General features: G+C 42.8%; 1 protein-coding gene across 1 annotated transcript in view; it reads left to right on the plus strand.

Moving 5' to 3' along the window:
- The first annotated feature begins 15,206 nt into the window (after nt 1–15,206).
- PPP1R27 (protein phosphatase 1 regulatory subunit 27) overlaps nt 15,207–16,554 on the plus strand; it is a 41,769-nt gene continuing 40,421 nt past the window's right edge. Inside the window, exon 1 of the mRNA XM_073607936.1 lies at nt 15,207–16,010. Coding sequence (XP_073464037.1) covers nt 15,845–16,010 — 166 coding nt within the window. The 5' untranslated portion in view covers nt 15,207–15,844. The remainder of the gene's footprint in view (nt 16,011–16,554) is intronic.

A 16,554-nucleotide genomic window follows, 5' to 3' on the forward strand; every position in this document is an offset into this window, starting at 1 on the left:
GTGTGTGGTTTCTTTTTCTCTTCCTAAAGTTTGAATGGCAGTAAGTCCTCCCCAGTACCTGGTTTTGTATTATAAGCTGTCTTTGCTAGTGAACATGAGATCCATTTAGGGCATAGATTTCTTCAAAAAACCATAAGGCTCCCATCTGCTAAATTTAATTTAACCCCATTAGACTTCAGGTGAAGGTAGCTATACACATCTGAAAAGTTTTTGGATTTAATGTGTACTTTCACAAGGTAACACTGAGTACACAGGTAATAGTGCCAACGTCCCAATAAAGGATATAGAAGAGAAACTGAATTAAACGATTGGACTTTAAAGGCACACTACTAAACCAGCTAAAAGGAATTATATTTGTTTATATTGCATATTGATGCATATAAAAATCAATGAAGCTAGCAATTGTAAACAGGGGTGGGGTAAATACGAGGTTTACAATTGCTAGCTTCATTAGTTTTGTGTCAATATGCAATATGTTTTTTACCTATGTACTAAACAAATATAATTACTTTTAGCTGGTTTTCTGTTTGTTTTTTCTATAGCTGTACACATCTGCTGTGGCTTGATCTTGGGGTTAAGACCTCTTAAATTCTAGCCCAAGTTAATTCTGGCATTCCTCCCCTACATGTAAACATCTTTGCTAGAAAATTACCCTGAACCCCCAAACATTACATAAATATTTTTGGCAACCCTAGACCAGGGATATGCTGTTGCAACACTACAAATCCCATCATGCCTCTGGGTGTCATGCTTGTGACTGTCAGTGTCTTGCCATGCCTCATGGGACTTGTAGTTCTGCAACAGCTGGAGGTCTGCTAATTGCATATCCCTGCTCTAGACCGTAAATTGGTGGCTGTTGCAATTTTTCGTCTTGTGGTATTTGCACAGCCATTTTGCAAACTTTTCTTTTGCAAAAACTTCATGAATTCTAAATGCTATTTACCCTACTTTTTTTAATGTGAAGTGTTATGCCCAGTAAATGTATACCTAACATGTCATGCTTTAAAATTGTGGACACTTGTCGACTGGAGCCAAAAGTTGGTACTTTGCCTCAATAGGCGATGCTTTAAAAATGTTTAGAGGTCTAGTGCTAGAATTTCTCTCGCTTGAACGGTTGCGGCAATACCTCACATGTGTGGTTTGAAAGCCCTTTATGTATGCAGGCACTACCTGTGCTTGCATGCAGAAGCAAATGCATACATAAGGGAATAGGGCACTTAATTTTATTCTTTACTTTCCTTTTGAATTGTTATTGATCACTTTTATTCCTATTGCAAGGAATGTAAACCTCAATAGGGCATTACAGGTCTTTACCGGTGTTTAATTTCATCACCTACATTTTATTTTTTTTGTCTATTAAAATAGGACAAATACAACTAAAATGACATTTTGGTCAGACTAACTAAAAAAAGTAATTTGTATCAATGGTTAAATCTCTAGTGCATGTTCAAACCTTAATACCATAAATGTTAGATTTTTACTCCAGGCGTATGTTTGGTAGATTTTTTTTTTTTTTTTTTCAAATGAGTGCCCAACACAAATTTTATAACAAATTAAAACTAAAGGCTCCACAAATTCATAAGTGTTCACTATAGTGATCAATTTTGACTCCAGAAAACAAATGTACATAGGCACCTAAATATGGGATCTTGAGCTCCAAACATTTGTGCACTGCATACAATGTATAACAAAGCCTCTTACCAGAAAAAGATGGATCCCAAATTATAGGGATCAAAAGCGCTCGATTCATATGTGATCAGTTGCAGTGCTACATCCCATGAGCTCTATCGGGGGACCTGATAATGTTGGTTGCTTTGCCTGGATATGAAATGCTTCCAATATAAATCCAAACTCCAATGGTTGCCCAGCACTAGGGGGCATCAAGACACAGTGGAGAACAGCAGGCTCTGCCTCCTGGCTGTTCTACTTATTTTTTTTAAATGTCCCCTTGTGCTGGCCTGCATTTAGCAGGGCAATCATTGGCATTTGGATTTATATTGGAAGCATTTCATATCCAGGAAAAACAACCAACATATCGGGTCTCCTACTAGAGCTGATCACATTTGAATTGAGTGCCTTTGATCCCTATAATTTGGGATCCATCTTTTTCTGGTAAGAGGCTGTTGTACATCGCCCGAGTTTTGGAGTTCTCAAGATTCCATATTAAGGCACCTAAGGGACATTTGTTCTCTGGAGTCGCAACCACTATAGTAGACACTTACAATTTTTTTTTTTTTTATGTGGATCATTTCTTTTTTAATTTTGGTTATGTATGTGTCCATTAGTTTATTGCATTTTAGTCAACTAAAATCCAAGTCAACTTGAGACTAAAACAATCTGATGTCAAAATGAACACTGTTCTTTAGACAGATCTGGGATTTGACAAGTCCCCACATCTCCCATCATTGTAAAGTGCTGTGCAAACTGTTGGTGCTATATGAATCGTGAATAATAGTCTCCCCTCTATGTTGTAAAGGCTGAAATAAAAAAAAATAGATCTCAGGCTTTCCAGCTAAATGGCACTGTTTACAGGTGCTGGAAGTGACAGGATGTTGCTTCTGGTCTCCAAGGGTCATAGAGATGGCACTGGAGGGAGGGGGGGGGGGGGCGCACCCTGTAAAAAAAAGTGGCTAAGATGGCTTTTACATGTGTGGGAATTACTAGCTGAATCTGGTGCCTGCAACTGCAGGCATCATTCAGATATCACTATGGGCAAAAAGTGAAGGGTTATAACTGTGTGTGTGTGTGTGTGTGTGTATATATATATATATATATATATATATATATATATATATATATAAATTTTTATTTATAATTTTTTTTTGGAAGATTTCCTGTCCCATAGCCAAATTGAAAGTGAGAGAATCTCTGCAAATTTTAGGGAAATTATTGGCAACCCCCAGGTCAGAACTAGTGTCGCCCATTGGAAGATTTTTTTTTTTTTTTTTTTTTGGAGACAACCCAAAATGTGGGTTTCTTGTTCAATAATTGTAAACAGGACAGAGTGCATCTCCTTAACAGGGGCAACAGACAGCAATAAAAACTTGACATGCCTAATCCAGTGTTTCTCCTCTCCAGTCCTTAAAGAGGAAGTAAACCCTGATGGATTTTACATCCTTTGTCCCCCTGCAAAGCAAAAGCATAATGGGCTAGTATGTGTTGCATACTAGCCCTTTCTGTGCCACTTACTGCGCTGTCCCTGCTGGTGGAAGCACCCATCTTCTGCCCTCTTGCTTCTGGGGCCATGGACTCTGGCTCCTGTGACACTGAGTGAAGAAACGACAAGGAGGTCTGTTCAGTGCATGCGCAGAAGACATTGGTGCACTACAAGGTAAATATCTCCTAAATTACACACATTTAGGAGATATTTCCACTACCTATAGTTAAGCCTTACCACTAGGTAAAAGCAATGCAGGAGGATTTACAACCACTTTAAGGTGCCCCAACAGGTCATGTTTCAGGAATTCCCTCAGATGAAACGGCTGTGGTAATTACTAAGGCAGTGCAACTGATTAAATCACCTGTGGAAAATAATGGAGAGCCTGAAAACATGACCTGTTGGGGGTGCCATGAGGACTGGACTTGAGAAACACTGGTCTAATGCTTCTCCACTCTACCCAAAACTAAAGTTTTCCCTTTGGGTTATGCTTGAAGCCCAGGATCTCATATGATGTCCACCTAAGGATAAGTAGTTACATTTTGTGGGTGTCCTGGAAAACTTTTACCCCTTTCTACCTGTCCCAGTGTCCTTTTAGGCTTCATGTACACATAACATGACCACCAGTGGAAGAACGCTCCTATCCTGAACAAAATTCTTCTGTGTTCAGGAGAGGGTGGTTAAAACTCTTGTAACAGCCTCTATGTACATGGACTTATGGTGTTTAGGAGCTTTCAAAGTTGAGGTTTTTTTTTTTTTAAACAAGTTTAAAAGCTGTAGCGTACATGAGCCCTTATACAGCTTGGCAGGCTCAGGGGTGGCAAAGAGCAGTGATTAATGGAAGTTGGTCCTGCTGGTTGCCAATCTGTAGCCTGGACCAAAAGCTGTCTGACAGCTTGATTTATTTTTTTGTGTGTTTGCAGTAAGTGTGCTTGGCACAAAACCATGGCTTCCGAGGGACATGTGTGGCTGTTAGAACCTGCCCCGTGTTACTGCACATGTGTTGGATGGTTGTACAGGGGTTAATAACAGCCAAGGTTTAGTGACTACCTGTACTTCCGGTTTAGCGATGGATGGATGAGGTCTTGGACAAAACAACTGTTGTGCCTCACCTCCCACTTGACAAGACTTTTTAACCACTTCTGGACCAAGCCGATTTCTGACATTTGCTGTTTAAAAATTAAAATCTGTATTTTTTTTTTTTTTTTTTTGCTAGAAAATTATTTAGAACCCCTATATATATATATATATATATATATATATAATTTTTTTTTTTTTTTTTTTAAAGCAGAGACCTTAGAGCAGTGATGACAAAACTTGGCACCCCAGATGTTTTGGAACCCCATTTCCCATGATGCTCAACCACAGTGCATGGTCATCATGGGAAATGTAGTTCTAAAACATCTGGGGTGCCAAGGTTTGCCATCACTGCCCTAGAGCATAAAATGAAGATCATTGCAATACATCACACTGTATTTGAGTAGCGGTCTTGCGTAAACAATTTTTTTTTTTGGGGGGGTGGAAGATACACTTCTTTAATTGAAAAAAAAAAAAAAAAACACGTAAAGTTAGCACAATTATGTTGTATAATGTGAAAGATGATATGCTGAGTAAATTGATACCCAACATACATAGTAGGTGAGGTTGAAAAAAGTCCAACCTATGTGTGTGATTATATGTCAGCATTCCATTGTATATCCCTGTATGTTGTGGTCGTTAAGGTGCTTATCTAATTTTTTTTTTTTTTTTTAAACCACTGCCTGTGGAAGGGAATTCCACATCCTTACCGCTCTTACAGTAAAGAATCCTCTATGCAGTCTGTGGTTAAACCTCTTTTCTTAATGAGTGGCCACGTGTTTTATTAAACGCCCTACCACGGAAAAGTTTTATCCCTATTGTGGGGTCACCAAATTAAAATCGTATCCCCTCTCAAGCATCTCTACTCCAGAGAAAATAAGCTCAGTGCTCACAACCTTTCTTCATAACTAATATCCTCCAGACCCTTTATTAGCTTTGTTGCCCTTCTTTGTACTCGCTCCATTTCCAGTACATACTTCCTGAGGACTGGTGCCCAGAACTGGACAGCATACTCCAGGTGCGACCGGACCAGAGTCTTGTAAAGCGGGAGAATTATCGTTTTATCGCTGGAGTTAATCCCCTTTTTAATGCATGCCAATATTCTGTTTGCTTTGTTAGCAGCAGCTTGGCATTGCATGCCATTGCTGAGCCTATCATCTACTAGGACCCCCAGGTCATTTTCCATCCTAGATTCCACCAGAGGTTCACCCCCCCCCCACCCCCAGTGAGTAGGTTGCATTCATATTTTTTCCACCCAAATGCATTATTTTATATTTGTCTACATTAAACCTAATTTGCCATGTAGTTTCCCACCCCATTAATTTGTTCAGATCTTCTTGCAAGGTTTCCACATCTTGCAGAGAAGTTATTGCCCTGCTTAGCTTAGTATCGTCTGCAAATAGAGATTGTTTACTGTTTACCCCATCCTCCAGGTCCTTTATGAACAAATTAAACAGGATTGGTCCCAGCACAGAACCCTGGGGGACCCCACTTTCCACACCCCTGACCATTCCGAGTACTCCCCATTTATCACCACCCTCTGAACTCGCCCTTGTAGTCAGTTTTCAATCCATGTACTCACCCTATGGTCCATGCCAATGGACCTTACTTTGTACAGTAAATGTTTATGGGCAACTGTATCAAATGCTTTTGCAAAATCCAGATACACCACGTCTACGGGCCTTTCTTTATCTAGATGGCAACTCACCTCCTCATAGAAGGTTAATAGATTGGTTTGGCAAGAACGATTCTTCATGAATCCATGCTGATTACTGCTAATGATACCGTTTTCATTACTAAAATCTTGTATATAGTCCCTTATCCCCTCCAAGAGCTTACATACCGTTTTAAATATTGGAGCTACATTGGCTTTTCTCCAGTCAGCTGGTACCATTCCAGTCAGTAGACTGTCAGTAAAAATTAGGAACAATGATCTGGCAATCACTTGACTGAGTTCCCTAAGTACCCTCGGGTGCAAGCCATCTGGTCCCGGTGATTTATTAGAGCCCTTGCACACTGGGGCGGTTTGCAGGCGCTATTGCGCTAATAATAGCGCCTGCAAACCGCCCCGAAAGTGCCGCTGCTTTCATTCCAGTGTGCAAGCCCAGAGGGCTTGCACACTGGAGCGATGCGCTGGCAGGACGGTAAAAAAAGTCCTGCCAGCAGCATCTTCGGAGCGGTGAAGGAGTGGTGTGTATACCGCTCCCTTACCGCTCCTGCCCATTGAAATCAATGGGATGGCGCGGCTATACCGCCGGCAAAGCGCCTCTGCAGAGGCGCTTTGCGGTGGTATTTAACCCTTTCTCGGCCGCTAGCGGGGGGTAAAACCGCCCCGCTAGCGGCCGCATACCGACGGTAAAACGCCGCTAATAATAGCGGCGTTTTACCGCCGACGCTGCCCCAGTGTGCAAGGGCTCTTAATGTTAAGTTTCTCAAGTCTAATTTTAATTCTGTCCTCTGTTAGCCATGGAGGTGCTTCCTGTGATGTGTCATGAGGAGAAACACTGCAGTTTTGGTTACTGAAGCCCCCTGATTCCCCTGTGAAGACTGAGGAGAAAAATAAATTCAATACCTTTGCCATCTCCCCATCCTTTGTAACCAGATGTCCTTCCTCATTCTTGATGGGGCCAATATGGTCTGTCCTCCCTTTTTTACTGTTTATATACTTAAAGAATTTCTTGGGATTTTTTTTGCTCTACTCTGCTATGTGTATTTCGTGTTCCATCTTAGCTGCCCTAATTGCACCCTTACATTTCTTGTTGCATTCTTTGTAAAGTCTGAATGCTGATAATGATTCCTCAGCCTTGTAGTTTTTGGAGGCCTTCTCCTTTGCTTTTATATGCATTTTTACATTGGAGTTAAGCCATCCAGGACTTTTGTTTGCTGTTTTAAATTTATTTCCCAATGGGATGCATTGGCTAATGCCCTTATTTAATATGCTCTTAAAGCAAACCCATCTCTCCTCCGTGTTCTTTGTTCCTAAGATTTTATCCCAATTTATATCTTCTAGCAAGGGTCGTAGTTTAGGGAAGTTGGCTCTTTTGAAGTTCAATGTCTTTGTATTCCCCTTATGTTTCCTATTTGTGTGATTTATACTAATATGTCACGATTTAAAAATGTGCACGCTTGTGGAATGGCGACAAACTTCGGTACTAGAAAGAAAAAAAAAAATCTCCATAGGTGACGCTTTAAAAATGTCTACAGTTTACCAGTTTAGAGTTACAGAGGATATCTAGTGCTAGCATTATTGCTCTCGCATAATGATCACTGCGATGCCTCACATGTGTGGTTTGAACACAGTATGTGGTCGCTTCTGCACGTAAGCTCAGAGGGACAGGGCGCTTTGAATTTATTTTTTCTGTATTTATTTTACTTTTACACTGTCCCGTTACAAAAAAAAAATGTGATCACTTTTATTCCTATGACAAGGAATGTAAACATTCCTTGTCATAGAAATAAGCAGGACAGGGCCTTTTAATGTGAGATCTGGGGTCAAAAAGACCTCAGATCTCACATTTACACTTAAAAGCAAAATAAATAAATAAATAAATAAAATAAAGTCACTTTACTTTTACAAAAAATAAAAAAAATGGGCCCTTTAAGGCCTGAGGGCGTACATGACAGTTGACGTCGCTCCGTCGCTCCAAGGGCATAGAGTCGAATGGGGGTCATCTTGCCCTCACTCAACTTCCTGCTCATTAGTCCAGCACACTGGATCGTTCTGGATCGTTTGACACAAGCTCCATAAAGACATGGATGAACGAGTTTGGGGTGGAGGAACTTGACTGGCCTGCAGAGTCCTGACCTCAACCCAATAGAACATCTTTGGGATGAATTAGAGTGGAGACTGTGAGCCATGGCTTCTCGTCCAACATCAGTGCCTAACCTCACAAAGACGCTTCTGGAAGAATGGTCAAACATTTCCATAGACACACTCCTAAACCTTGTGGACAGCCTTCCCAGAAGAGTTGAAGCTGTTATACCTGCAAAGGGTGGGCCAACTCAATATTGAACCCTACGGACTAAGACTTGGATGCCATTAAAGTTCATGTGCGTGTAAAGGCACACATCCCAATACTTTTGTCAATATTGCGTATCTTTCAATGACTGTTGAGATTTTGTTGACCATATCTACACCAAGGTTTCCTGACTAGACAAAATGCTGACGTAAGTGACCAGTGACCTCAGCAACTGCAGAATGACATGGAAGCAGAGGTCACATTTCTCTGGAGGACTATAAGACGCCAGACTGAAGTTTTTGGAGTTCTGAAAAATGGAATATGTGCGGTGTTTGGTGGATCACCAAACACTTTCTGCTGGCTTTTGATTTCTTAGTCCCCAAAAGTGGTTCTCAACCCTATTGAAATCAGGACCCAGCGAATTTAACCACTTGACTTCCCGAAGGTTTTACCACTTTCATGGCTATTCAGCACTGCTATTTTACCTGGCGATTGCACGGTCATGCAACACTGTACGCAAATTAAATTTTTATCATTTTTTTTCACACAAATAGAGCTTTCTTTTTTTATGTTTGATCACCACTGGGTTTTTTTATTTTTTGTGATATAAACAAAAAGATACAGAAAATTTTGAAAAATAAAAAATATTTTTTTTTCTGCTATTAAACATATCCAATAAAAAAAAAACAAATTTCTTCATAAATGTATGCTCAAATGAAGTCAGCTACATGTCTTTGGTAAAAAAAAAAAATCCCAGTAAGTGTATATTATTTGGTTTATGTGAAAGTTATAGCGTCTGGTATAGATGCTGGAATTTTTAATTATTTGTTTTTTGTATACTAGTAATGGCAGTGATCAGCGCCTTATAGTGGGACTGTGATAGTATGGCAGGCAATCTGACACTGAGGCTGGGTGGGTACACTAACTGACATCAATAGTGACAATAATACTATACACTGTCACTGTACCAGTGACACTGACTGGGAATGGGTTAACATCTAGGGCGATCAAGGGGTTAAATGTGTGCCTAACAATGTGTAATGTGTGTTTTATGTGGTGCTTTTATTAACCACTTCCCATCCCAGCCATAGTCATATGACGTCCGCAGGAGGGATCTCCCTTCCTGGGCGGGAGTCATATGACGTTCTGGGCTTCCTGGCCTTCTAGGGGGGCACGCGCGTCACTCGGGAGCCGATGCGCGTGCCCGACTGCCGCGATGTCCGCCGGGCACAAGCGATTGCACGTTAACAGAGCAGGACCGTGGATCTGTGTGTGTAAACACATAGATCCACGTCCTGTCAGGTGAGAGGAGACCGATCGGTCTCCTCCCTTTGTGATTCCCCTCCCCCTACAGTTAGAATCACTCCCTAGGTAACATCTTGATCACCCCCCTAGTGTTAACCCCTTCCCTGCCAGTGACATTTATACAGTAATCAATGCATTTTTATAGCACTGATCGCTGTATAAATGTGAATGGTGCCAAAATAGTGTCAAAAGTGTCCGATCTGTCCGCCGCAATGTCGCAGTCACGATAAAAAATCGCAGATCGCCGCCATTACTAGTAAAAAAAAAAATAATAATAAAAATGCCATAAAACTATCCCCTATTTTATAGACACTATAACTTTTGCACAAACCAATCAATATATGCTTATTGAGATTTTTTTTTACCAAAAATAAGTAGAAGAATACATATCGGCCTAAACTGAGAAAAAAAAAAAATTGGGATATTTATTATAGCAAAAAGTAAAAAATATTGTGTTTTTTTTTTCAAACTTGTCGCTCTTCTTTTGTTTATAGCGCAAAAAATAAAAACCGCAGAGGTGATCAAATACCACCAAAAGAAAGCTCTATTTGTGAGGAAAAAATGATAAAAATTTCATTTGGGTACGGTGTAGCATGACTGCGCAATTGTCATTCAAATGGCAGCAGCGCTGAAAACTGAAAATTGGCTTGGGCAGGAAGGGCAGGTGCAAATGCCCGGTATTGAAGTGGTTAAACAATCTGGCTGTTGTTTCCCCTGCTTTGTAGGGCATTACAAAACAGCAAGATTGCCTGTCAGTATTTGTAGCTCTGTGTTGTTTACAACACAGAGCTCTCTTCCCTGAAGTGAAGGAGCTGATCAGCGGGTGCCAGCGATCAATCATTGGCAGGCACCCGCTGATCGGCTTGTGCTATAACTAATCACAGCACAGTCGTGACAGTGAGCACGCGCGTGTGCGAGCACCCCCTACCCGGAAGTGCTGGATCATGTATCAGATATGCTGCTTTGCCGCCAAACTTCTAAGTGAGGCAGTCGGCAAGCGGTTATACTTGCACAGTACAAGTATGGGAATACAAAATATGTAAGCTGGAGGACTCTGGGTGTCACTGTGGGTGTATGGGGGTTCTGAAAGGGGTTGGGGGGACTTTTTCGCAGACTTAGTTGCCCTGTAGGGGATGAGGTTTCTGGAGGGAGTTGGGGGCAACTGTGGGCAATGGGGTCTCTGGAGGGGGCTGTAGATTTCACCAGGAAGCTGTGAGCTTTCCAGGAACACTGGGAGTCTGAAGTGCACTGCAAGCATTGGGATGGGGAAGGGGGGGGGGGGACAGTGTATGAAATTGATGGATGCTGGCGGTACTCTGGAATCCACTTTTCCTCTCGTCTGTTGAGGGACTTTGTACTATTTATTGGATAGGTGGCTAACAGCCAATTGAAGGGCAAGGCAGAGGCTTAGGCAGGCCATACATGGTTCGAATCTCGGCCAGTTCCTGTTGAACCGGCTGAGATTCGAACCATGTATGGGCAGGCTGAATGTACCAAGTTGATTGAGTTTTACCTACGATTATCGCTAGCGGCTGCTATAGCCGCTAGCAATAAATCACTATCTTCTCCCGGCAGGGACGTTTTCCCCAATACGCCTCTCCCTGCTGGGAGAACACAATGGCCCCGCATTAACATTGTCTGTATGGCCGGGCTTAACGTTGTTAGCCTGCAACAGGAAGTGTTGTTACTGACAAAATCTCTAGGTACCGTATATACTCGAGTATAAGTCGATCCGAGTATAAGTCGAGGCCCTAATTTACCACCAAAAAAAATGGGAAAAACTTATTGACCCGAGTATAAGACGAGGGTGAGAAATGCAGCAGCTACCTGTAAATTTCAAAAATAAAAATAGATACCAATAATGTTGGTATCCTGATGGGCACATTTTATATTAGGGGCACTCTGATGGGCACAACAAAACGTGCCCCCTAATGTAAAAACTGCCCATCAAAGTGCCCCTTAATACAAAATGTGCCCATCAGTGTTGCTCTTAAAATAAAATATGCCCATCAGAGTGCCCCTTAACATAAAATGTGGTGCCCATCAGCGTGCCCCTTCACATAAATTAAGGATCACGCTGATGGGCACCTTTTTTATGTTAAGGGGCACTCTGATGGGCACATTTTATTTTAAGGGGCATGCTGATGGGTATATTTTTAATGTGCATGCTGATGGGCACATTTTATGTTAAAGGGCACTCTGATGGACACAACAAAATGTGTCCATCAGTGTGCCCCTTAAGAAAATATGCCCATCAGTGTGCACATTAAAAATTTACCCATCAGCGTTCCCCTTAAAATAAAATTTGTCCATCAGAGTGCCCCTTAACATAAAAAAGGTGCCCATCAGCGTGACCTTTAACAAAATATGCCCAGCAGTGTGCACAATAAAAATATGCCCAGCCATTAGTGATCACTAGTTGGCCCACATACCTTGAATGCAGGAGGGCACGCCGCACAACTGAAATACCGAAGGGGCGGATTGCGGAAGCTGTGAGATATGGAGAGCCTAAGCCAGGACCCAGGAACCGCGAGTAGCAGGGGGGTGGGGAGCGCACGTGACGTCACTCCCCTACTCGCGGCCCGTGAGTGCGAGCTTGTCTTCGTCTCCGAGACCTGCAGTGAGGAGCAGGGGGCGGGCGCACGCACGCAGCGTCACTGGTTGCTGGGGAAACCCGCGGTACCAGCAAACTAGTGACGGCATCGGCGAAGGGCAGGACACTTCACTGCGCCCCCCCACCCTAATAAATTGTACCGCCCAGGGCATCCGCCCCCTCTTTTACCGGCTCTGGATGTCCCGCCTCCTATCACATACGGCACAGTGATTCCTAGCATTGGAACACACTGTCACAAGAGGAGGCAATCTGATACCAGGGGCGGACTGACCATTGAGCCACTCGGGCCCTGGGCCACTAGGGGGCCCCATCAGGGTTGCCAGCCTCAGTAAAACCAGGGACAGTATGTATAAATCTGTGTTTTTTTTTACATCTGTCTGTGTATACTGTAAGTACATGTATGTGTATACTGTGTGATTGTATACTGTGTGTGTGTATACTGTGTGCCCCATAATCTCTGATTGCCTGGGGGCCCCATGAGTTATCAGTCCGCCCCTGTCTGATACAGCATGGGATGGAGGGGTACCACAGGGGACACAGCGGCGGTGATTAAACATAATGATCTGACAGCATTAGGGGAGGAGAAACACATGAGCGTCACCCATTTCTTGCATTTTTAGTTCAATGATTTAAGTATAAGTCGAGGTGGCTTTTTTCAGCCCAAAAAATCGGCTGAAAATTTCGACTTATACTCGAGTATATACGGTAATAAACTTTGAAACAGGGTCACAAAAAATATACACTATATTCCCAAAAGCTTTGGAACGCCTGCCTTTACACACACATGAATTTTAATGGCATCCCAGTCTTAGTCCGTAGGGTTCAGTATTGAGTTGGCCCACCCTTTGCAGCTATAGGAGCTTCAACTCTTCTGGGAAGGCTGTCCACAAGGTTTAGGAGTGTCTATGGGAATGTTTGACCATTCTTCCAGAAACAGGTTTTTGTGAGGTCAGGCACTGATGTTGGACGAGAAGGCCTGGCTCGCAGTCTCCGCTCTAATTCATCCAAAGGGTGTTCTATCGGGTTGAGGTCAGGACTCTGTGCAGGCCATTTAAGTTCCTCCACCCCAAACTCGCTCATCCATGTCTTTATGGACCTTGCAATCATTTAGTGGAGGGGGGATTATGGTGTGGGGTTGTTTTTCAGGGGTTGGGCTTGGCCCCTTAGTTTCAGTGAAGGTAACTCTTTAGGCATGGATGCTCAACCTGTGGCCCTCCAGCTGTTGCGGAACTACAAGATTTATGAGGCACTGCAAGGCTGACAATTACAAGCATGACCCTCAAAGACAGATGCATGATGGGACTTGTAGTTCCACAACAGCTGGAGGGCCACAGGTTGAGCACCCATGTCTTAAGGTGTTAGCATACCAAGACATTTTGGACAATTTCATGCTCCCAACTTTGTAGGAACAGTTTGGGGATGGCCCCTTCCTGTTCCAACATGACTTCGCACTAGTGCACAAAGCAAGGTCCATAAAGACATGGACGAGCGAGTTTGGGGTGAAGAAACTTGACTGGCCTGCATAAAGAATTTGAAAAAAAAAGACACCTGTCCACAGAATCTTTCTTACATTCAAACCTCACCATCACAGGCAAGACCAAAGAGCTGTCAAAGGACATCAAGGACAAGATTGTAGACCTGCACAAGGCTGGAATGGGCTACAAGACCATCAGCAAAAAGCTTGGTGAGAAGGAGACAACTGTTGGAGCGATATTTGCAAATGGAAGAAATACAAAATAACCATCAATCGCCCTCGGTCTGGAGCTCCATGCAAGATTTCGCCTCATGGGGTAAGGATGATCATGAGAAATGTGAGGGATCAGCCCAGAACTACACAGGTGGAGCTTGTGAATTGTCTCAAGGCAGCTGGGACCAAACAAACCATTGATAACACAATACGCCGCCATGGATTTAAATCTTGCAGCACCCGCAAGGTCTCCCTCCTCAAGAAGGCGCATGTACAGGATCACCTGAAGTTTGCCAATGAACATCTAAATGGTTTAGAGAAGGATTGGGAGAAAGTGTTGTGGTCAGATGAGACCAAAATTGAGCTCTTTGGCATTAACTCGACTCGCATTGTTTGGAGGTAGAAAAATGCTGACTATGACCCTAAGAACACCAACCCTACAGTCAAGCACAGAGGTGGAAACATGATGCTTTGGAGTTGTTCCTCTGCTAAAGGTACAGGGCAAATTTGCCATATTGTCAATAGACAGGGGCCATTAATTATAAAATCTTGGATGAGAACCTTCTTCCTCCAGCCAGAACACTGAAGATGGGTCGTGGATGGGTCTTCCAGCATGGCAATGACCCAAAACATACCAGCAAAGCAACAAAGGAGTGGCTAAAGAAGAAGCACATTAAGTTCATTGAGTGACCTAGCCAGTCTTCTATAGAAAATTTATGGAGGGAGCTGAAACTTTGAGTTGCCAAGCAACTGCCAAGAAACCTTAAAGATTTAGAGAAGATCTGTAGAGAAGAGTGGAGCGAAATCCCTCCTGAGATGTGTGCAAACCTGATCACCAACTACAAGAAACGCTCACCTCTGTGCTTGCCAACAAGGGTTTCTCCACCAAGGACTAAGTCATGTTTTGCTTGGGGATCAAATACTTATTTTACTCGCTGAACTGCAATTCAATTTTTAACATTTGTATCATGTGTTTTTTTTTTCTGGATTTTTGGCTGATATTCTGTCTCTATCACCTATGATAAAAATGATAGACCCTTCATTTCTTTGTAAGTGGGCAAACTTACAAAATCTGAAGGGGAACAAATAATTATTTTTACTGCTGTAAAAAAAATGTTACATGGGACACTCAGAAAGCCAGTAACAGCCGTGTTAATTCTAGAGACAGACTGTATCATATATGCTATTTTTTTATTTAACCCATGGTTCTCTAATAATATCCATATTTGTTTATGCAGTACTGCTGTAGGATAGCTTTAAACTGTTTACCACTTGTTTGGTAACACAGCCTTCTCCTTTCAAGCCATACGTGCTAAAGTCTTTTAATTCTTTTATTAATCTGTCTTGCAATTTAAACCATGTAGCTCTGAGAAAAGAGGAGGGGGAATCTATTTTCTTGGCATCAGGGTAGCCATTTTCTATAGCATTAAAGCCTTCCTTTTTTGCACTCGCCGATAATTTTTGGACCTGGCTAGACAGCCTGACCTAGCATGGCTGACCCCCATTTAGCGAGTCGTGTCCTAGCAGCCACCTCCTGTGTGTGGACAGATAGCTGTCTGATCACGTCGACAGGGCTTGTCAGGGATCGCCGTGCGAGCGCTCATTCCCCACCCCAAACTTGCAGCCAATTTTTGTTTCTTGCTTGTGACCCTGCAAAGCTCTGAGTAGCAGCTGCTCTCTCGATCAGTTGACCTGGTAAGATGAGCCTTTCCATGAACTGCAGTGGGCGTCTGCATCGGTCGTTTGCCTTACAGTGAGATGAGATGAGTGTCCCTTAAATAGATAGGAAGGCAGAGCTATAAAAAGGGGGGTTTTGTGTGCCGCTTCTGCTCGTGTGGAATTGGTCATCAGCCTTCGGATCTGCGTCTCAGGGCAAGGGACCTTAAAAAACAAAATTCAAAAAAAAAAAAAAGTGGGCGAAAGATTTGCCACGGTCGGTGGAGCAGTACCCAAAAAACCTGATTCTACCTTTTGTGGAGACAATCTATCAGACAGCGCTGGCGCTAAGTTCACCTTCCACCACCCCTGATCACGGCATTCTCAAGATGAAGTTGTACCCCACCCGGCGGTCGCGGAGCCTGAGGTCGACGCGGTCGGTGCATTTTCCCAACGAAGTCGTCTTCCTGGATCACATTCGGCAGGGTGACCTGGAGCAAGTTGGGAGGTTTATACGGGCTAGAAAAGTGACACTGGATAAAATCTACCTAACAGGTGAGGGCATCGATAGTCGATAGATATGGAGCTAACTGAATAAGGACATTTTTTTTTGGATTCGGTCAAACTGTTCCAGCAGGTAAAGGAAGCCTTGCTGACCATCTTTAAAAATAGCCACAAATGTTGTGCACCATGGCTCCCTGCCTCCAGGGGTTTGCCCACTCTTGGTCATAATTGTAAGCTCCAACAAGCTGGACCCTCTCCACCAATGACATGCGTTTGTAGGTGGTACTTGTTTGTTTGCTGCTCGGGAGTTGATAATGTTTACTTTTCAGAGGTACAAATACTAATGCAAAACATGTGTTTGATGCCAATTGTGATGAGGAACATCTGTAGATGTTGACCCAAAAAGGTTGGTGGTACACGGTGCCGAATAAAGTATTTCTGTAGACAGCTATTCAAAAATACTGGCAACAAATTTTTATTGGTTGACCACTAATGGGGGGGGGGGGGGGGGATTTTAATGTGTGAATATTCTATACCACCAAAAACTCTTTATATACTTAAGTGATGATAATTGGTCTGGGGACAACCTCAACCA

This window comes from Aquarana catesbeiana, linkage group LG12 (assembly GCF_042186555.1).
Source record: "Aquarana catesbeiana isolate 2022-GZ linkage group LG12, ASM4218655v1, whole genome shotgun sequence".
Lineage (NCBI taxonomy): Eukaryota > Metazoa > Chordata > Amphibia > Anura > Ranidae > Aquarana > Aquarana catesbeiana.